General features: G+C 37.1%; 1 protein-coding gene across 7 annotated transcripts in view; it reads right to left on the bottom strand.

Annotated features, from left to right (window-relative positions):
* Positions 1 to 24,726, bottom strand: part of LOC307142490 (signal-induced proliferation-associated 1-like protein 2) — a 217,392-nt gene that overhangs the window by 7,668 nt on the left and 184,998 nt on the right. For 4 of the 7 annotated variants that reach the window (XM_079843409.1, XM_079843410.1, XM_079843411.1 and 1 more), the window contains 3 exons: positions 21,436 to 21,586; positions 12,781 to 13,000; positions 6,488 to 6,619 (listed from right to left, as the gene is read on the bottom strand). In XM_079843409.1, coding sequence (XP_079699535.1) covers positions 6,488 to 6,619; positions 12,781 to 13,000; positions 21,436 to 21,586 — 503 coding nt within the window. Of the gene's footprint in view, positions 1 to 6,487; positions 6,620 to 12,780; positions 13,001 to 14,225; positions 14,278 to 21,435; positions 21,587 to 24,726 lie in introns of all 7 variants that reach the window. The other 3 variants (XR_013818481.1, XR_013818482.1, XR_013818483.1) reach the window with 1 other exon arrangement.

Below are 24,726 nucleotides of genomic sequence, written 5' to 3'. Positions count from 1 at the left end.
CCCTGTTTTTACAGTCGTCCTCAGTTGACGCTCCAACAGAGACCAAAACAGGACCAAACTGCTTCAGGTACCAGAAATACACTTTAAAGACTGATGCAATATTTGGAAACAAAGTTACAGTTTTAGAGGAGATGGTTTTTCTGGGTCTCACTGTGACTGAATAACCTCGCTGCATATAAATACTGAGAGATAAATTTAGCTTACAACATATTTGCCCTCCATTTGCATCAGCGAGCACAAACTTAAGTCAACAAGAAGAGAAGAAGCGTTTAAAAAAAATGTAGAACAAAATACATAAATGCTCAACAACTTCAAAAGCTCATATACAAGTGGGTGCCTTGAGACGACTAACATTTTTTCAGGGCTCAAAGTCTCACCATTTCACTAATTACAAACATAAACCAGATGCGAACCCAAAATTACATACGAAAAACGGATCTGAGACCTGATAGAAAACCTGTTTGCCACATAAATGACTGTTGTGCAGATGTCTTGAACAATCAAGGGTGTAAATCTGTCCCCATTGTGTCATCAGATGCGACATATGGGTAAAAGTCCTAATGACATGCACGTTTATCAGACAGACAGACGGCGATGAGGAGGAGAACACAGCTGAACTGTGTTTTATTGCGTCTCCCAAATCAATGAACGTGCTCTCATTACACCATATGGAGACAGACGCTGCTGTTGGAAACACTCTGAACGTAAAGAGTTTAATTTACGGTCGTCTCTCAGGAGGTTTCTGATCAAAACTGGTAGTCTTTCATTAAAAAACGTGACGATAAAACCTCTGTGTGTCTCTCTTTCGACGGCTCCCCAGAGCTCTAATTGTAAACCACATCATTCTTGGGTAGACCACATGAAAACCAGAGTCTGAGTTCAGCACTTTCAAGTGTTGTTTCCTCACAGAAACCTGTGTCTGTAATTAAACACTAGAGTTTCTCCTGTGTGTCGCCATGTTAATACATCCATGCATTCTGGGACTTTATCGATGTGCTGCATGCAAACACTCTAAGAAATAAATAATGAAAATTACGGATTTACGGAAAGGGATAGTTCACCCAAAAATGAAAATTAGCCCATGATTTACTCGCCCTCAACCCATCCTAGGTGTATATGACTTTCTTCTTTCAGAAAAATAAAATCGGAGTTGTCCTGCTCTTTCAAGCTTCATAGTCCATAAAAGTGCATCTATCCATCATATAACTGCTCCACACGGCTCCGGGGGGTTAATAAAGGCCTTCTGAAGCGAAGTGATGCGTTTGTGTAAGAAAAATATTCATATTTAAAATGTTATAGACTAAAATAACTAGCTTCCGACGGTCAGCTTTACGCTAATCGACTGGTCTATAAAAGAGTGACCCCTGATGTGATGTACATGAGCATCTCAAGCTTTGATGCCTCTCGTGGATCGAAATCCTCCACCATTTCTCTTTAAAAATTCTCATTTTAGACCGTTCTCAAAGACCCGCCCCCTTTAGTTACTGTTGCTATGTCCGACAAGCCGCGCTCTCAAACCACACACACACGTTCTCACATAGAGAAAATACATCGCGGAGCAAAGAGGACACTGACAACACGCCGACAAAGGACAGAGCAAGTTACTTTTGATATGAAACAAAGTCTAAACTTTGAAATTGTCTTTTAAAAAAAAGAAAAGAAATGTAAACAATATATAGCGTTTTGTGGCTCTTTAATGTGTTGTGATCGCTGTAGCGCCTCAGTTAAAGCTGCTCGTGAACCGATCATCTCTTCCTTGTAGTTCATTGAAAAGCACGAAATAAACATGAATGAACACTAAAATAAATGTTGTTTCAACTGCGGAAAGACGTCAGTAAACACTGTTTTTACAAGTTCAAGTCCACCGACGTTAATCTACTAACTCTCCTGACTGCTTTGTCGGACAAAACGGCAGATTCGGCGCTGTGATTGGTCAGGTCGCCTGTCAATCAAACTTGCAGCAAAGGGTGAATTCATGACCGGTGTTTTGTTTTGCTCTATCCTCTGCGCATCTGCGTTCTCAATGCGTCAATTCTAGTCAGAATATGAGTCTGCTCCTACTCCATTGGGATGTGATTATGGGGTGTTTCAACCGAACCAGGAAAGAAAATGCCTCTGCACTCAATTGGATAGACCAACAACCAATCAGAGCAACGGAGTAAGTGATGTATGTTGAGCGACGCTGTCAACAGAACTCGACTGCACACGCACTGGAAGAAGTAGAAGAAGAAGACGAGTGTAAACGATCTTTGCCGCTGTTGTAAAAAGAATTTAAGGATACACAGAGTATTTTAGCCTGACGTCGTCATACTCGGATTCAAACTAATTCAACCCAAGCGCTCTTTGGTGATATGATTACGTTACTGTTGATCATCTGTCCATCATCGTCTAAAGCCCGCCCTGATGATTTGATTGGTCCGAACGGCTCTGGTTCCAGCATAGTTGCTCCACAACGGATCAAGTCCAGACCGAACTTCCCAACCTCAAATGTTGTGGGCGGGGCTACGTGCGGCTGGCATCCAGGCTATAGGTTTATAGGCAAAACAATTAATGAACCTCAGGTTTAAATGTCTTCTTTCTGAGATAAACCTAGACCGTGAAAAGCCTTAAATAGAAGCTCCTGACAAGCATCAGCTTGAGGCCACATCCTCCTTCAACAGTGAAAACAGGCTAAATGACTCTAATGAATACAGCAGCCATTAACAAAATGATGATGGCCTTCTTACTAATCCATTTACAGAAATGACAGGCCCACACAGGACGTTTCTGAGTGCCAGGGCCATGTGTTCACATGCAAATGTCCGAGGGCGGGACAGGCCAATAATTACCCAGCAAGCTGGCCGAGTGTTTAATTGTAGTTGGCAGCTCGGTGGTCTTTGTGTGAGTGATTCTGGGTGTCTACACAAACAAATATTTAGATCTAAATGTAAGATTTATGCATTTGAATTGCATGAAAAATGTATTGAAATTTTTTTTCTCATTAAACTTGTGTGCAGATTAGATTCCCTAATTGTGCACCCAGGAAATGCATCTGATTATAGCAATTGGTGCAGGACAAAAATCATGGCATACTTTATTAAAAATCTAGCTTTTAATGCTGTTTATATGTTTTTAATATGCTTTAAGAATCAGCATAAATTGTTCATTGTGAAAACAATTACTTTTATTCAGTTAAAATGGTTAAAATATGGCATGCTGTTGATCAAGCAATATCAATTAGTTAAAATATATGAGATTGAAACTATTTTGATTTATTGATTATAAAAATATAAACCTGGTTATAGTTTATTTAAAACACATTTACTCGCTATTACAGGAATCTGACCTGTTTCATAAAAGTATGACAGACAAATATACATCACATTATATTATTAGTTTATGCATGTTCAAACTGTGTAATCTAAACGCATTGCCATTTTATATGCTATATTCAAATACACACTCCTACATATAGGGATAAATATATTATATGAATGTATATGTAGACTGTATGATGAAGACACCTATTGAATCTTAGGCTATGACGCAAGTTAGTATAGAAGAATAAAAAGTCATCAGTGTGTGCTAGTGAGAAACGAATAGAGCAAGATGAGTCGAACTTTGGTGATTGTGGTTTTTATGTGCAGGAAGGAAGAAGCAAAAGAGGAGAATATGGATGTGGTCATCACCAGGGAAAAGAGGCTAACTTGGCATACAAATTTTGCAAATGGAGCTTAGTTTTAAGTTTTATCACCATGTCGCGTTGATCAATACGCCACTTCATGTTGCATTTTTACTGGCTAGCCAGTAGACGTAGGGCGTAGAAGCAAACACACTGTGAGATGATCATGCTAAACTTGTCTTTGGTCGTAAGACCAACGGCTAGGCCGTCGCGATAGTCAATAAATAAATTAATTGCGCTCCATAATTTTTCCAGACGCGATAATTTCCATTTGCATGCTTGTTTGTTTTCCTCATCTCTCTCTCTCTCTCTCTCTCTCAGGGTTGCCAGGTTTTCACAACAAAACCCGCCCAATTGCTACTCAAAACTAGCCCAAAACAAGCCCAATCGCGTATCAGGGCTTGTCTCCTGTCTCTATGAAGCCCCACGATGTGCTCTGATTGGTCGGCTGGAGCAGTGTGTTGTGATTGGTTAAGCGCTTCCAGCGTGTTTGGGAAATGTCCCGTCCCTTACCATAACCGGCAGTTTCAACACACTACTAACTAACTCAACCAGGCCCCGCCCCTTTATTCTGCGTATTAATTATTTAAATGAGGAATATTGTGACGTGTTTGTTCCCGGATTAACTCAAGACTACAATGGAGGCGTTTCATGAGTTCAGAAACACTGACACTGATGTAGAGAAGAACTTTTACCAGGCTTCCCTGGTAAAAATCACATTTGGGGGGTAAAATATGTTTTTTTGGTATGGTTGCCTACTAAAATTCTCATTCCCGGGGCTAAATATCACATAATTGGGGCCTCTTCAACCCGCGGACATGAAAAACAGCCCGCGGCAACAATGTTGAAGTAGCCCAATTCCGCGGGAAAAACGCCAGACTTGGCAACACTGCTCTCTCTCTCTCGCTGACTGTGCGCGTCTCGTCCGTTTGGGGGGGTGTTTATACTCGACGCGCGGGTGCTGGTGTGATGAGACGTCATGCTCGGCCAGATTCGCCTGGAGCTCGTGCTTCTTCGGTTGCGGAGCCGCGCGCAAAGTTACAAAATTTGCACACTGCCAAGCGAAATGGGGTCTCGCGCACTCAACGCACACTACCACCCGCTCCGCGTTGACGTCATTTTTGCCACGCGCACCCTCGCGCTCGTGCGGACGCGTTGAGTTTAAACAAGGCTAAAAGTAAAAAATTTAAAAAATAACCTACAAAAAGTTGCCAGTTTGATAAATGCAAGTCAATTCTTCAGCTTAATCTTTGTGTGCTAAAAAGGCACATACGTTCCTGTAGAGATAGCATTATATATTCTCCTTTTTTTGCCAAATAAATGAAAAGCATGTCATCAATGTCTACTCTCTTGCTGTTTCACAATCTACCCTAGCTTTCCTCAGAGATGGTCCCAATAATGTCAAATTCAGTTTGTGCATGATTACATGATATAACAATTTTGTTAATACTGTATCCTAAATTGTGGATAATTAAGCAAAATATCATATACTGAAGTACATTTCTGGAGTGTTAACGATTAAAAGAAAAAACAACAACAAGAACCGAACCGAACAGAACCGAAAACCGTGAGCCTAAAACCGTGATACGAACCGTGGGTTGTGTGAACCGTGCCACCCTTAATATGCACCTAAAACCAGGGCTTAAAAACGGAAAAAAATATCAATCGGTTCACTCCGAGCAGAATCGATATTATAGCGTTTCCGTTTTTGCGTTCCTCATTAAACATTACTGTTCCGAAAACGGTTTGATATGAAAAAAATACCGGTTAATAACGTTATTTTAATTTAGCCTATACTTTAAACAAATATGTATAAATAGACTTATTTTCACTCAATAATAATATAACGCATGATAATTAAACAACATTTTTAAAAACAGAAATACATGCATTAATTACAAAGCATAAACAGCGGACCTGTTTTAATGGAGCGTTAGACAATCTAAAGTGGCCCTCTTATGCCGAATTATTTTCAGAAGAGTGATAACATTCTTTGTACATAACATAAAAATTGCATGAATAAAGAATAAATAAACTGGATAACCATTGCTCTTTTAATGCATCGTCAACTGGTAATTTCAAAGCAAACACTGCGCAACACGTCCTTGCATCACATAATCAAATTCAGTCAGCTAATAAAGCTTGATAATTTAATGCAATATAACATACCATTTAATACGAAGCATCAACCGTCTATATAGAAAACATTGACCTGTATTGGCAATCTGAAAGACTATAGCAAAAATGTTTGATAGATGCTAGTAGCCTACTTGGACAGGCTTAAACAAAATCCACAAACTAGCCTAAATCAGTCTATTTGAGTTTAGAGTACGTACTGCTTATTTAAACGTTCGAAAAGAATGTCCTCCAATACCTGCGCTTTCATTGTAGACCTCAGTGGGGAAAGAAATGTACTTGAGGCATGAAAATGCGCGCTCTACTGACTTGCGTACCGGTAGATTCATAGATGATGGTGCGCGGGCATTTCACTCACGCTTGATCCGTCAACGTCACATGCTGTACTACTCAATTCATGATTGGTCACTGCCAAAATAAAATATTAAAGAGAACGATACAATAACGTTATTAACCGGTTAATGGTCATTTCAAATGAACATTTCTGTTCAGAATGATTCAAATTGATTTTGATTTCTTTTCCGTTTTTGTTCCTCTTAAAATTTCGTTCGTGTTTCAGAAACCCTGACACTGATGTAGAGAAGAACTCAAACAGCAACATTATACACTAAAGACAGATGAACATGGAAAAAAGCAGAATAGCTGCTCTTTAATGATGCATCTCGCCTCAAACAGCGTTTCTCCACGTACCTTCAAAGGCCCTCGCCGCGTCAACGAGGTGAGACCAGTCCAGGCCCGTGGCGGTGTCTGGTAGAGGCATGAGACCCGGGTCGCTGAACTTCGCCCGGTCCGCGAGGGAGCCGTCAGAGAACCAGAACTCATCTGAAGAGATGTTTACACACACACAAAGAGACAGATCAGTGACACGCACACTCGCCGCCACACGTCACTGTCAATCTAACGGCCTCTCGGGTTTACACCGGACAGAAATGGAGCGCGCGCCGCTCAATTCAGTCCATCTGTCTGGAGGTCATGAAGGTCACTGTAACGAAGGCAGTGGGAGTGACAGTGCTGGAGAAAGACCGGCGTGATGAATCGGTCACCTGCTGTCTCCACCACATAACGGCTCTTTTTATGAGCCCTCAAAGGCGTCTCCCTCCAACACGACTGACAGCAGAACGAGAGCCAGATCATTTAAAGATTGGGAAAGTCTTCAAATATGAGGATGACAGACTACATGAAAGAAAAGGGCTGGAGCCCACCTGACACTGCGCTCCAAAATGTGGCGCTGCTTTAAAACGTGCACCAAAATAAGGCATATTAGGCCGCAGCACAATGTTGAAAGAGCTTCCTGTCAGCGCTATGAAACTGCTCTCTGGGATCAGGAGCAGAGCAGGAGATCCCTAAACATGGCCTCGTTTTTCAATCAATTGCATGTGTCCAAACCTCTCATCGTACATCTCTCTCTCGCCTGATGCCATAAACATTTTCCCATCTCACAAAGAACTCGCTCTGAAAAGGATGTGAGGGAAAAACAGAACGCTGGAGGTAAACGTGCCTCTCTCTCTGTGTGTGTGTGCGTGTGTGTTTGAGCCTCAGAGGGACGCAATCTGTCAAATTAGACCATTCACTAGATGAGCAGAGAGAGGAAAAAATTCTGCAAACTGCTATCTGTCGAAACAATCAGAAATTGATCACGCGTGACAGCAATCAGCCACCGCGGGCCACTCGAAAAACCAGCTCTAAAGGAATCATCGCTCACACACTGATTAAAACTGTTAAATGTGTTCATATTAGAGGTCCTTTAGTTTAAACCAAATGAGATGTGATTGTGTGTAAAGTGCATTTATCTGTTATGTTTCATGTGTCGCTTGTGGCACATCTAAAAAAGTTTCACCCCCTTAGACAAGCCGTGGCGGGTGGATCTTAAAGAGGGGTTTATACTGTCACTGTGGACCTAAAGCGTATCTAGAGACTTCAGTCACACCTAAAAATATAATAATAAATACTAATATAATAATAATAATAATAATAATAATAATAATTCACAATAATATTTACATTATATTCATATTATAAATGATAAATAAATAATATAATTAATTACGATTATATATAAATATATTAACTATAAGTAATATTATTAACAGTTAATAATTAGTTAATAAAAATAATTCATATTTAAAGTATTGATTATAAAGCCTATATGTAAATATATTAAATATAAGTAATATAATAATAAATATTATTATTATCAACACTTAAGTAATATAATTAATATTAAATTTATATAAATACAATATAAATATAGAATATATATATATATATATATTAGATTAGATTAGATTCAACTTTATTGTCATTACACAAGTACAAGTACAAGGCAACGAAATGCAGTTTAGGTCTAACCAGAAGTGCAATAGCAGCAAGTGCAGGATATACAACGTTTGCATAAGTGCAGGACATGGATATGTACTGAGTATATATAAATATGTCTATAAATAGAGAGATGGTTATTACTATAAACAGAATTTACAGGTGAATATGTACAGTGAATAATATACAGATGGTTAATACTATAAACAGAATTTACAGGTGGATATGTACTATGAATATAATATAATATAATATACAGATGGCTATTACTATAAACAGAATTTTACAGATAGAGGTATACAATGATATGTTAGGCTAAAATGAGGAATATGGCAGTGGATTAAGGTAGTGCAATAAATTATGGACAGAAGCTATCCGAAAAAAAGTGTAAAAGTGCAGTGGAAGTGATTGCATATTACGGTTAGAAGTACGGTGCAAAATACAAATGTAAACAGTAGGTACTGTAAATAACAGTCGGCAGTGCAAATGAGCATAATCCAGTTACGGTGTGGTAGTGCAAAATGAATAAGTAAACAGTTGTTACTGTAATAAACAGTCGGTAGTGCAAATAACAAAATGAAGGTGGATGTGAGGTAGGAGAGTTATCAGTATATGAGGGGAGTGGATCAGCGGGGGTTTGAGTTCAGTAAGGAGACAGCTCTGGGGAAAAAACTGTTCTTAAGTCTGCTGGTCCTGGTCCGGTGGATCCTGAAACGCCTGCCGGAGGGCAGGAGAGAAAACAGTCTGTGGGCTGGGTGCGAGGAGTCCTTGAGGATAATAATAAAATATATTATATATATATATATATATATATATACACACAGTATATATATATATATATATATATATATATATATATACACACAGTATATATTATATATATATATATATATATATATATATATATATATATATATATATATATATATATATATATATATATATATATATATATATATACAGTATATACAATATATATATATATATATATATATATATATATATATATATATATATATATATATATATATTATAATTAATAATAATATTATAATTAAGATTATATATAAATATAAGAATTATAATGAACAATAATATTTTTATTATTTACAATTATGAATTCATATAAAATGTATAGAAAAACAATAGAAATATAGAAATATAAATACATATTAAATAATTATTATAAATAGTATAAATATATTTATAGAAAAACAATATAAATATAGAAAAATACAAATACATATTAAATACAATTATAATTAATAATAATAATAATAATAATAATTACGACTATATAAATATAATCAATTCTATACTAATATTTTTATTATTAACAATTAATATAATTAATATTAGATTTATATAAATACAATATAAATATAGAAAAATATAAATATATATTAAATATAGATATTATAATTAATAATAATATTATATATAAATATAAGAATTATAATGAACAATACAATTTTTACACAATTATTAATTAATATGAAATATAAAAACAATATAAATATAAATACATATTAAATAGATATTATAAATAATAATAATTATAAATATAATAAATACTGTTAAAATGAACAATAATATTTTATTATTAACAATTAATATAATTAATATTAGATTTATATAAACACAATATAAATATAGAAAATATAAATATATATTGAATACAGTTATTATAATTAATACTAATATTATAATAAAGATTATATATAAAGTATTATAATGAATAATAATAATAATTATTATTATTATTATTAACAATGAATAACTAATATATATATATATGTATTTAAAATGTAATTGATTTCTTACTGAACATTCACAAAAATCCCCAAAGCACCCGTTTGAAATGAAGAAAAGTGAAGAGAAAAGATTCTGCAGCGTTTGAGCACATACAGACTCTCGGTTTGATATTTTCTTATCTAATACAATGACATTTATCAATGTAATTTAAGTGTCCGAAATACTTTGAGCAGCAACTGCACGCGTCTGCATACTGAGAGTGGTGCAGTAATAACACATAAACCTGCTCCAGATCCTCAGTGGCTGTGACAGGTGTCCTCTCTGTGCAGAGCAAGAGCAGCTTCAGCCGTGACATTTTCCTCTTCCTGGCTTTTAATTAAGGACGCCATATAAAAGGACTCACACTGCGTTCTGTGTCACACACACTCCTGATCGAGGCGTAACTGCCTCTCTGGTCAGGAAATAGCCCTGTCTGGTTAACCGTATGGGGCTGAAACACACAGATCATGATGGGAGGCGTTTATGAATGTGCTTTAGTCATCATTGATCGTCTCAAACCTGTACGGTTTCTAATGGTTTTACAGTGACCAGCGGCTGCTGTGCTCCAAACCTGCCCTGTGACGCATCTCTGAAACAGAACAGAACAGCTGATAGTTTAATTAATAAGCATTAATATAGGCCTACTGTTTTTTGTAGGCTAAATAAAGAACCCGTATTATATATTAAAGAGCACCTATCATGGCATTTTAAAATGTTCCAAATATTGTTTTAGAAGTCCCCAACAACAGTTTTGCATGCATGCAATGACAAAAAAGACTTTAGTTTTCTTATAATATGCATTTATTTTTACCTGTTTTGACAGCGATTCTCAAATGATTCCTTTAGTGATTCACTTTTCAAAACCCCGCCTTTACGTGACGCTAATCTGCGGTGATTGGTCCGATGACCCAGTCAGTTGTGATTGGTATAGTCTGTGCAGATATTCTCGGAAACGGAACGCCCATCAAAGTTTTATAGTGACAGTAATTTGTTAATATGTGTCAGGAGTTATGAATATGAAAACCGCGTCGGTACTGTTTGATTGTAATATGAGCCTCAGCTGATCTCATTCATAAAAAAACTCCTCACGAAGACTCGCGACAAATCAACATCCCTCAGGGCTTTTAGTTCAAAAGTGTGCAGATGAGGAGACATATTGATAGATTCTCATATGTCTGTGTCAAATTTCTAAACAGAGGAGTATTTTTTATTCAATACTTCCTCAAAATGGGCAGAAATAGACTAATCATGAGCGATTGAGTCTCTTGTGTGTTGTTTTCAATTCATACTGGCAGCCGGAGGGCGCTCTGTGCACATGTAGTCCATATATGGTACAGACAGACGAAGAAGATACCATGTGCCATAATAAAAGTCCATAATAAAAGCTTCCTGAGATCGCGAAACATACATTTGACGACTAATAATAAACACTCAATCGCGACGATGTATGGTTTGTCTTCAAGCCACTTAGTCTTCAAATGCTCATCCTTGGACAGATGAAAAAAGTTTGCTTTTGAGTGGCACTTTGAGTGGCGTCTCGTGGCCATGATGTTTTCTAGTTTTCACTGGCTTCTTGGAGCGCAATAAGTGGGCGTATCGTATTCAAATAACTTGACAAGTTGACGTCATCTAGTCAGAGAAAAAGCTTCGGTCTTCTAACGATTCTTAAAAATGACTCAGAGTCGACTCTTACTTTTGAAAGAAAATAACTATATATACGGTGCACTGTCATATTTCAAACTATCACAGGATGTTTTTGTTCACTTAGATCTATGTTACACACTACATGAAAGGTAAATTTCAAAATTCCATGATAGGTGCTCTTTAATATAAAAAGTTGCGTGTGTCTTTCGGAAGCAAAGCTCTTGCGTCTGATGTTTTGGTTTCGGTTTGTAAACCTATACGAATAGAACATGCACGAATGAGAACATAAAGTGCAGGACGTGCTTTATGTAGGCTAAAAGAGTTATTAAGCACAATGAGCCATGAAAAAATCCTAATGAATAATCGAATCGAATTGTGAGACGAAAAGTGAAGATTCACAGTTATGACTAACTATCTGCACAAAGTTTGAGACTGACCTGTTAACTTGTTAGGGCATTAGGCCTAGCCCTGGATTTACTCCAAATGTTACACAGTGAGATTTTCTATGGATGTTTTATATATTAATGGATATATATAGGCCTATTAATGACATTTTCTACTGATATTTCATTTTACTAATAAAGTTATAGCCTACAAATCATTAGAGTGAACTGACTTGGTAAATCAAGCTCTTGTGGTGCCCCCATTCGTTTCAATGTTTCACGCTTTTTGGACATGCACATCATAATAAATAGACTTGTTTTACAAAACTAAGAATTTTCCCATAAATGTGTCCTATATCACTGAAAATGGGAGAATCTTCGCTTTAATGTGGTATATGGCAGATTATCAGAATAATAATGGTTAAAATGTTTTACAATTTCAAAAATAAGCTTGATTTTAAAATTGGAATTTCTCAAAATCATGATTTTCTGAGGCCGAAATTCAGCTAACGTTTGACATGATCTTACTCAGTCAATATTAAAGATATCAAGGTTATATTTTCACAGAATGTTCTTTACATTATGTAGGATGATTTTATGTATAAAACAGCGAATGACAAAAAAAATGGGTTTTCACAGACAGGGTCACATATATATATTATATGTGATATACAATATATATAGAGGATGTACAATATTTTTTTTTTTGGTAATGCAATGCATTGTAAAAGGAGTATGCATGTGCCGCCTAAAATACAATCTAGGTAGGCAGCTGAGTGGGTTTGGCAACAGCTGTGTGTTCTGTGTTTCAGTGATGGTGTGAGGGTGTGAGGGTGCAGGACTCACTCTTGAGGTTGGATGTGGGCTGGCTGAGGCTGATGCGAGGTGGCAGGGTGCTGTGGTAGGGTGGAGTGCTGCTGAACAGGATGTCATTAGGCATGGCCTGGTCCAGCATGGAGCTCCGTGAGCTGGCATAGGACGATCCCTTCCTATTACTGCACACACTCTCGTCTGAGAGAGTCCGGTACAGGGAACGCCGCGGTGACAGGCTGCCCGCCGCTGACGCCTGACAGGAGACACACACCAAACACGTCAACCACAGATAACCCAACAAGCATGAAGGAAAAATTACATTAAAGGGTTAGTTCACCCAAAAATGAAAATTCTGTCATTAATTACTTCCCCTCATGTCGTTCGACACCCGTCAGACCTCCGTTCATCTTCAGAACACAAATGAAGATATTTTAGTTGAAATCTGATGGCTCTGAAAGGCCTCCATTGGCACAATGCACTTTACACTCTCAAGACCCTTAAAAGGCACTAAAGACGTCGTTACAAAGTCCATCTCACTACAGTGGTTCTACAATAACTTTATGAATCGGCAAGAATAGTTTTTGTGCGCAAAAAAACCCTAAATAACGACTTATATAGTGATGATGATTTCAAAACACGGCCTCATGAAGCTTCGAAGCGTTATGAATCAGCGAGTCGATTCAGCAGTTTGGATCGCCAAATTTCAGCAGTTTGGTGGTTTGACACGCGATCCGAATCATGATTCTACTCACTGATTCATACCGCTTCGAAGCTTCATGATGCCTTGTTTTGAAATCGTCATCACTATATAAGTCGTTATTTGTCGTTATTTTTTTTGCACACAAAAACTATTCTCGCCGATTCATAAAGTTATTGTAGAACCACTGTAGTGAGATGGACTTTGTAACGACGTCTCTAGTACCTTTTAAGGGTCTTGAGAGTGAACCGTGCATTGAGCCAATGGAGGCCTTTCAGAGCCATCAGATTTACACTAAAATATCTTCATTTGTGTCTGAAGATGAACGGAGGTCTGACGGGTGTCGAACGACATGAGGGTAAGTAATTAATGACAGAATTTTCATTTTTGGGTGAACTAACCCTTTAACATTAGCTGTTTCATTGCAAAACTCTTGCTAAATGTGCACTATCAAAGTTTCCTCTATCGCTCTGTGCGTTTGTTTTGGGCTGAATGCGTGGAAAATCCTCATCGTCTTGTGTCGTTAAACAGCAGGATGTTATAAATAAAGCCTGTTCTTTATCTGCAGCTGTGCACTACTGAGAGTGTGTTGCTGCTCTTCCGCTTGTGACTAAAGCAGAGCCATACTTGGTCAGCTGGATGAGAGGGGTAAGTGCGGCCCCGGGGCCCGTGCATCACACAGAGCTCACTATCCAGCACACATTAGTCTATTTGAAGGGTTCCTGTAGCTCAAACAGTAGATCATGGGTTCAGTTCTCAGGGAATGCATGGAAATGCATACCTTGAATGCAATCTAAGTTGCTTTGGATAAGTCGAGCACCGTCTGCGCATAACTGAAACGAAGCATCATAAATGAATGATTTGGACACACTATGCATAACACAAATAATATTTTTCACGTGAAACTCACTCACTTGCAATTGATTTCAAAGGCGTAAGCATGTTACAAGTCAACTACATAAACATTAAAATACATGACACACAATCAAGCGGCACCTCCCACAGTTTCTCTTGAAGCCAATACGGAAGTGACTTAAACTGCAGTTCATGGACTGGCCACTAGAGACAGACTCCAGAAGGAGCAGAATCTCATTGAGCTCATGTTAAAATGCCCAACTTTACAGCAGAAGAACACGTTTACAGTCTGGGATAAATTGTGGTTTTGGTCTATACGGCTAATTTTGCCCTTCATGACGACTGTGAGGGGGGGGGGGGGATGTTTTTATAACTCATTCGTTTACATTATATAAAGTCTTAAAGTTCTGCATAATTAAGGGCGTGGCCACTTTGAGTGACAGGTGGATTGCCGTTTGTCTGCTGTCTGTTAGTCATCACGTCACCTCAGCTCCGCCCACGTCCCGCCTCTTTGCCCATTTTCTGTTATCCGGGAGTGATGCTCTGACAAGATGGCGACGGCCAGCTCGACCCGACTTTACACTTTAAAACTGCTCTTCCTATCCTATGGGTGACGTCACGGACACTACGCCCATATTTTTTTCACGGTCTATGCACACAAATCTGGTAAAATAGTACATCTTTTAACTATTTTAGTTAGTGCTTGAAGTGGAAAAAATAAAAGTGCTGGTACTCACTAAAGGGGGCGGGGCTTTGTTTGGGGGTGTGGTAATGGGGGGATTGTTTAGCCAATAATTCAAGAAGGTCCATATTTTAAAGCTCTCTCTAACTTGTACTCAGCCTTAAAACTAACACATAGTTCTTATAATTGTTTAACTATAGCATTTGTTACAATAAGGGCACGGCTCCTCATTACCATGCAGGCCAATGTTAACTTTTTTTTTATCTATAGCATTTGTTATGAAAAATAGCAACACAGTTAGAAACTATAGCTGCAACATACCACAGGTGTAATCTACATCTTTAGTGAAAAATCTATTCCCTTAACTGATTATCTATTATAAATTCTACAACTAGTCAAAATGTACCACAATAAATACAATAAAACGTGATAAATTGTAGTAAATGTGGTCATCATGAGTTAAAAAAGCTTGCAGGATGATGCTTCCCCTCTTTTCATCAGTCATTTTAGTGGCTGTTTTAGCTCATGTTCGACTTTCTCCATAGGGTTTTACTACATTCTCAATAGAATTCAAATGGGATGCACATTTATTATTTGTGCAAATCTTAACACTTTGAGCACGCTGGTGAACGCACCTACAGTGATTCGCATGCCACTTAATTCATTAAACAATTGGGCTTCAGTCACAATCATATTGCAGAGACAATTGATCTGTTATAAAAGCGAGAAGTGGCTGTTAGCAAGAAAAAGTGCAGGTACGCTTAAGAGTCAAATAGTAGAAGTGGTGGTATTGCGTACCGGTGAGTACCGACCCACTTCGAGCACTGATTTTAGTAACACTTAATAAACATTACTTTTCAAATGTAGTTTTTTTTTTTTTAAAGCATACTAATACTTTTATTCAGCAAAGTACGTTAAATTGATCAGTGACAGCATAAGATTTCTATTTTAATTAAACGCTGTGCTTTTAAACTTTATATTCATCAAAAAATCCTGAAAAACATTTTTTTCACCGTTTCTTTCCACAAAAATATGAAACAGCTCAACTGTTTTCAACACTGATCATAATATAAAATGCTTTCGAGCTTCAAATCCTCATATAAGAATGATTTCTGAAGGATCATGTGACACTGAAGACAGGAATAAATTACATTTTACTATATAAATCACATAGAAATTTGTTATTTTAAATTGTAATAATATTTCACAGTGTTTTTGATTTAATAAATGCAGCCTTGGCGAAAACATTTCTCAACACAGTCTACCATTGTCATGTTTTTTCTTGTTGCAATGCATTCTGGGATTGCAAAGACATAAAATATGGACCAAACAAGGTGTCTCAGAAGGTAGCATCACATCAAGATGTGAAGCCTTAATATATGCCGTCTAGGTCGGCAGCTCAGGTAGTCTTATATGTCAGAAATATCACTGGCATGAGCACAGAGTTAAACACGTACCCATGAGCTAACCGGCTTAAACTGTGCCAGAGCTCTTTAGATACATTGTATATGTTTTCCATTCGGAGCGTGAGCCAGAGGAAGTTGGTTCATTCCCAAGCGGAGTCGCTTGATCCTGTTGATTTTATTTATAGCACACAATACGTCTTCCACTATTTGAGACCTGATCAAAAACGTCAGTTTTCTGAATTGCCATCACCGGAGGGAAAGCAGACGTCATGGCACACAGGATTGAGCTAAACTAGACGCCTCCGGGCCCAAACGCGCCCTCTGTTTTCACTTCCTTTAGACGAAAATCCCACTCAAATCCCACCGCTGAACCATGAACCACCCTCAATATTTCCTTCAAGTTCTCTCGCACACATGCAACTTTATACGACTAGATCCGGTATGGTCCTCTCGCATTAAAACAGCCTCAAGTGGGATTTGAGAAGCAGCTCCCGACCCGTAAAGATAAAACCAGAGCGGGCAAATAAAGCCAGTCGACTGTATTTACTCATCTGGAAAACAGGGAGCAAATGGTGTTAAAACTAAGATTTTTTATTTATTTTTTAATTAGTCTCTTCTCACCAAGACTGCATTTTTATACAGTAAAAATACAGTAAAATCAGTATAATATTGTGAAATATTACAATTTAAAAGAACTGTTTTCTATGTGAATATATGTTAAAATGTTATTTATTCCTGTGATCAAAGCTGAATTTATCATCATTACTCCAGTCTTCAAAACAGTTTTGCTGCTTCATATTTGTGTGGAAACCGTGATACCCCAAACTTTTGAATTGTAGTGTAAGTAAGATACTTTTATTCAGCAAGCATGCATTCAATTGATCAAAAGTGACAGTAAAGATTTAGCAAAGATTTGAAAAAAATGTTTTCAACATTGATAATAATCATAAATGTTTCTTGAGCATCAAATCATCATATTAGCATGATTTCTGAAGGGGCATGTGACACTGAAGACTGGAGGAATGATGATAAATTCAGCTTTGATCCCAGGAATAAATTAAATTTTACAATATATTCACATAGAAAACAGTTCTTTTAAATTGTACAAATATTTCACAATATTACGGTTTTTACTGTATTTTTGATCAAATAAATGCAGCCCCTGTGAGCAAAAGAGACTTTCTTTAAAAATATTTGCAAAAAAAATGATCCTATACAGTAGTGTATGTGATCTTAAATGGTCCGCTCAGCACTCGGTTGTGTTCAAATATAACCAGAGGAGAGAATCATGCAAGTATTGAAAGTATGAATCTTTCAGATCAGACTCAGATCCCTTTCCTTGGGGGAAAAAATGAGCCTCCATCTTCTCTGTGTCTGTAATCTACTTCTCTACAGCGGCCGCTCACTTCTCCCGCTCTCTGCCTGGAAATACCAGATTGACAATGTTTTCCATTCCGGCTGGCGCTCCAGAATGACAGGTCTGTCACCGAGGGGCCGCAGGGGAGCGTGTGGCCTTTAAAATAAAAACCCTCCGCTGATGGAAATCTGTGACGGTCCAATAACAGCTGCTTTCGTACAAAACAAACAAACTAATGTTATACGGCACAGTAAAAAACAGCACATAAAACATGTTTACAAAAGAACATTTAATTTCTTTTGGTAAGGAAAAAAGGGTTGGAATGGTAAACCGTAAAGCAGTCAAATCTCTATTTTAAGGTAATATTTCAATAATTTAATAACGCATTTAACCAGTTCACGGCAAGTTCATTATCGTTAACTTAAATAAAGCTGAAATAAATTAAAATATTAATATTACATGAAAAACTTTACCTAAACAAACATGAGAAATGTTGCTTTGGCAGCTAAATGAAATATGTTTAGGTTGAAGCACTAACATTATCAAATTGAAATAAAAAAAAAAAAAACTGAAATATAATAAATAGTAATATTAAAAAAAAATTAATAATACAAATGACAAAAGCACATAGCAAAAATCCTACAAATTAAAACAAAAATAATAACAATGGCAAATCTTTTATTTGGATCTGTTATTTTCAAATTAATTATTGTAATTGATTATTTTTTAGGATTTAATTAAATATGAATTAATATAAATAAATAATGTACAGTATAATATTTATAATTATGTATGCCATTATTTTAAATTTAGCAAAAAAATGAAAACAAAAAAAATCAATAACAATATATATTAAATGAGGGACCCAGGAAACCAGAATGTCAGAGAGACTTTCAGTGGGCTCTGTTGATTTGGACCAATAAGCAACAGCCTAGCAACACCCTAGCAACTATCTGCAAAAAAAGTGGAGAAGTGCAGATGAAGCACTGATTGTTGAGATGCTGTAACGTGTCTGATATCAGGCTGTCACCTCACCTCACCCTAAGAGCACAATGACCCGTCTGCATCTGAGGGCACTGCAACATGACACAAACCACTAAAAATAGGGCATTGTGCATCTACTCCAGCCTTTCCTGCCAGATAATGGGCTGTGGGAGAGATGCGGGAACCCGAAAACGCAATTAAGACGATCTCCAGGAGCAGAGGGGACTTCAAAAAACTGACGCTCCACCAACAACTTCCTCCCATGAATCCATAACACGAAGGGAAGAAACGCGGCGAGCGCTCGTCAATCAGCTTACCAAATCTGAATCTGTTCGGTCTGAGACTCGTGTTATCATGTTGTGTGTGTCCAGGAGCGGCTGATAACACACACGTTTGTTCAGCCCTCATTCACTTCACACACTGAGGTTATCAGCATTACAGCCCTGAGTGAGTGAGTGAGTGTGAGTGTGAGTGTGAGTGTGTGTGTGTGTGTGTGTGTGTGTGTGAGACACGGCCCTGACTGAGACTGCACTCACATACTAATCAGAGCTGTAAATGCCCAAAATCAAAGCACTATTGAGGTATATATGTATTACCACATAAAACAATATTATGACATTATGTTGTCAAAAAACATGATTACCATGGTAAATGTCTAAAAAGTATGCATTACACCATGGTAAATGTCTAAAAACATGGTATTATTTCCAAAAACATGGTATTACCATGATACACTCTTACTGTATTACCAGATATACAAATATTTTGACATTGTTAAGTCAATAAAACATGATTACCATGGTAAATGTCTAAAAAGCATGCATTACACCATGGTAAACGTCTAAAAACATGGTATTATTTCCAAAAACATGGTATTACCATGATACACTCTTACTGTATTACCACATATACAAATATTTTGACATTGTTAAGTCAATAAAACATGGTATTACCATGGTAAATGTCTAAAAAACATGGTATTCACATGGTAAATGTCTAAAAAGCATGCATTACCATGGTAAAATGTCTAAAAACATGGTATTATCTCCAAGAACATGGTATTACCATGATACGCTCTTACCATATTACCACATATACAAATATATTGACATTGTTAAGTCAATAAAACATGATTACCATGGTAAATGTCTAAAAACATGGTATTACCATGGTAAATGTCTAAAAACATGCATTACCATGGTAACTGCCGAAAAACATGGTATTCTCTCCAAAAACATGGTATTACCATGATACACTCTTACCATATTTTACCACATATACAAATATTATGACATTGTTAAGTCAATAAAACATGATTACCATGATAAATGTCTAAAAACATGGTATTGCCATGGTAAATGTCTAAAAACATGGTATTACCATGGTAAATGTCTAAAAACATGGTATTACCATGGTAAATGTCCAAAAAACATGGTATTATTATGTCTGAAAACCATGATGCATCAAAAGCATGGTATTACAATGGTAAAAGTCTAAAAAGAAAACGCATTAAAGTTCAAAAACAAAGCATTGCTATAGAACATCAAAAACATGGCATTACCATGGTAAATGTCTAAAAACATGGTATTATCTCCAAAACATTGCAATACCATGATACACTCTTACTAGTATTACCACATATATAAATATTATGAAATTGTTAAGTCAAAAAACATGATTTCCATGGTAAATGTCCAAAAAAAAAATATTATTATGTCTGAAAAGCATGATACAACAAAAGTATGGTATTACAATGGTAAAAGTCTAATAAGAAAACGCATTCAAGTACAAAAACATGGCATTACCATGGTAAATGGGAAACATCAGAGTGCTGTCTAGGTACATCTCGAAAACAAGATGGTAATACCATGGCACTTATCTGAAAAACACTGTCATCTCCAAAAACGCATTACCATGGTCCATTTTCAAAAAAACAAAACATGGTATTACCATAGAAAAATGTCTAAAAACCATGATATTATCACAGAATCAGGTCCAAAAAACGTGATATTATCATAGTACCAAAAAAAGTACTTTCATGGCATTTCGGACATGTACCATGATACTACTATAGTATCATGTAAAGAGCAGTACCATGGTGTATTTCAGAGTACCGTAGTATTAGGATCTAGTAAACATGATCTCAGTATGTACTGAAGTATAAATTAGGGCTGGGCGATATATCGCATGACATTGTTATGCGCATCTTGTCAGTAAAGCCGGTTCCTTGATTAGTAGTAAATCGCCATCACCTGCTTTCAGATAGAGCAGCATTTCCTACACAGAGCCGTAGTTCACTGAAGAGCGGAGCCATATCGCATTAATTATCGCAGGCGATACGTCCGTGATAATTAATGCGATATGGCTCAGCTTGTCAGTGAACTACGGCTCTGTGTAGTAAATGCCGCTCTATCTGAAAGCAGGTGATGGCGATTTACTACTAATCAAGGATCCGGCTTTACTGACGAGATGCGCTTAACAATGCCATGCGATATATCGCCCAGCCCTAGTATGAATAATATAAAGCTATACATTCATCTTCACTCCTATACACTGACAAAATGTGTAGGATTCACTTTTACAATTTTCACCCAGAAATTTAGCAAGTAAATGTAACAAATAATTACAAAGAAACGGCAAGTAACACATTGAACGCGACACTTTGAAGTAGGAAGACTGACATAGTATTGCATTCTTGATGGCTTACCTTCCTTTGGCCGCTCTCTCCAGGTGGGCTTTCAGGCAGCATCATCTTCATGTATTCTTCTTTAGACATGTTGGGCTGCAGACCCGCGTCCTTCAGTGTGTCCCGTCCTCTCTCCTGTAGCCGGCAGGACGTCTCTCCGGCATACAGCTGCCTGTGGGAACAAACACGGATCATAAACGCAGGCCGATGCTGCTGTGAAGCCCAGCGCTGAGGAGTTCAGGAGTGAGGGAATACTCATGCTGGAGGATCGAGGGTCTGTCTGTCTCAGTCTTTTGTCTCTTATTCTACAGCATGTGTGAGCGTTACAGAAGAAGTGTCGATCCGGCAGCTCAGTGTAATGTTAATCAGTATCACACACAACACTAAACTAACATTTTGAGCATGTTTGTAACACATCCTTCCATCGGGTGAAAAGGGAGGAGGGGGGAAAGATAGTGGCGGAAAGCAATGTGACCTTTATAGTGTTGTGACTGCGTGCAGTGTGTGTGTGACTGGCAGGGTGTTAGATAGCTGTCAGAAAGCATGCACAAACAAACACACACACAGACTAAAACTAAACCTGAACACCACAAGAAATCATATATAAGCTAAACTCTGTCGACAGAATCTGGAGCAAGACATGAATTATCATATGACTATTTACATATATGTGGATAGAGATTAACAACTGAATACATGGCACGTGATGAACTAGCCTTCAAAAAGCTAATAAATAATAACAATAATTATGCTAAAATTGTGTGCACATATACACACAGTACCGGTCAAAAGTTTGAAAGCATTACTATTTTTAATGCTTTTGAAAGAATGGTCTTCTGCACACCAAGGTTGCATTCATTTGATCAAAAATACAGAAAAAACAGTAATATTGTGGAATTTTATTACAATTTAAAATAATTTTAATATATTTCATAACTTTTTATTCATCTATGAATCCTGAAAGAAGTATCACAGGTTCCAAAAAAATATGAAGCAGCACAACTGTTTTCAAAATTGATAATAAATCCTCATATGAGAATGATTTGTGAAGGATCATGTGACACATGATCCTTCTTCTCCATCTTTGATCACAGGAATAAATTACATTTTAAAGTATATTTAAATAGAAACCATTATTTTAGATTGTAATAATATTTCAAAATATTATTTTTCTTTGTTTTTGATCAAATAAATGCATCCTTGGTGAGCAGAAGAGACTTATTTCAAAAGCATTAAAATGAGTAATTTTAAATTAATTTTATTTTGTATTATTTACTAGCTTTTAAAAAAGAAACATAATTGAATATAAATAATATAATTAAATAAATGTTAATCAAATATTATAAATATCAATAAAATAATATTAAATAAATACTCTTTTTGGGCATATATATATGTAAACAGGGTCTAAAACGTTTTGAGCTTGTCCACTGTCAATCACTTCCAGAGGTATAGTCGAAAACGCATTCGTCCGGTTTGCTTTAGTAGTGTTTCGAATGTGTTCAAACAGCCACAAAAGACATCTTCTCTCCGCCTCCTGACCTAATGCTAAACATTATGGGACGAGACGGGTTTTAAACTTAGTCGGCTGGAGACGGAGGTTTGGTTTGAAGATGAAAAACATAACAAGCGATGTTCTCTCACTATTCCTGATTTCTAACACACACTCACAGCGTTCGGCTGGTCTTGTGTCTGTCAGAGCAGAAAGGAAAGCTTCCGTCGTCTCTTTTCGTGTTCAATTGCAAATTGCTAAGTTTATTTCATCCATTAGATTGTAAGATCTGAAAAAGCCTATAAATGTACCCGCCTATAGACCCTCCCCTTGAAGAAATCAGGACAGAAGTGGTTGAAAGTGGACAAAAGAGACTGATTAAAGCACTGGGGTGTGTCTCCCTCATTTACTTGTGATCTGATCGATCAAAACATATCTTATATGGTTAGTTCACCCAAAAATGAAAATGTACCCCATGATTTACTCACCCTCAAGTCATCCGAGGTGTATATGACATTCTTCTTTCAGACTAATAAAATATGAGTTATATTAAAAATGTTCTGGCTAATCCAAGCATTATAATAGCAGTAATAGTTGTTCTGTTTTTGAAGTCAATTAAAATTGCACCTGTCTGTCATATAACTGCTCCACACGGCTCTGGGGTGTTAATAAAGGCCTTCTGAAGCCAATCGATGCGTTTGTGTAAGAAACATATCCATATTTAAACATTTATTTCTATGGCTATGCATCAGCCGTCCCTGCGCCATCACTTCTGGCGAATAAGGTCAAAATACATGCAAAATACCGGCGCGATCATAGATATATACATAGATTCCTCATTAGTGCCTGTGCGGATCGGTCGAATGAGGCATCTACGTTTATATATCTTTGATCGCGCCAGTATTTTGACCTTATTCGCCGGAAGTTATGGCGCTGGGAAAACTAGATGACATTCGTCCTAAAGAGGTAAAAAAAATAACAAATACTGTTGGGTTTCTTGCAGAAACCGATCCTTTCGTGTCTTAAGACATCAATGTGTCGCCACGAGCCGCATGGTTTAATAAGGATTCGTATGTCTGTGTGTTTTTACTCTCATTGCTCTCATCCTCTAAAATATCCCCATTGACATGCATTATACGACTATCACACTGCAACGGTTGGAGTTAAACATCTTCATTTGTGTTCTACTGAAGGAACAAACACACCTACATCTTGGATGTCCTGGGGATTAGCAGATAAACATAAACATTTTGTTTTTGGGTGAACTATCCCTTTAATACTAGGAATAAACAGGGCCACATACAAAATTATGGTCAATTTCACTTGTATTGGACCAGGAGCAATTTATCTACATAACGTGTGTCACTCAAGGTTTTATTGCTGTAACTGGTTCAAAAGCTTGAATGTACTAGTATATATTGCGATATTCAATGGCGAACATCCTAATACTGACCCAGAATCAGCCTCAGCCTCAGGCTGACAAACTTCCACAGGGAAAACAATGACAGGCATTTCCATGCATAGCTTCATTTCTTCTAGAAAAGTAAAGGTGCTGCTGCAGAGTTAAAAATACTTAGTAAGTGTGTAAATACTGGAGGTGAGTTAATTAAAACTGTGAGAAGGTCACATTCAGAAATGTGTGTCCTTTACACATTCAGTTTAGCCTAAAAATAACAACTAGTGAGGAGGCCGTATTAAAACTCAGTCAAAGCCCGCAGGCGCTGGACAGTCTCATCACAGCTGTCTGGCACTAGCGCCGCGGCTTCTACACACTTGGTGACCCATTGGCCTTTACTGGTGTATGTGTCTATGAGCAACTG

The sequence above is a fragment of the Gobio gobio genome (genome assembly GCF_949357685.1).
Source record: "Gobio gobio genome assembly, chromosome: 18".
NCBI classification, from domain to species: Eukaryota; Metazoa; Chordata; class Actinopteri; order Cypriniformes; family Gobionidae; genus Gobio; species Gobio gobio.
This window is presented reverse-complemented; position numbering and strand designations above follow the sequence as displayed.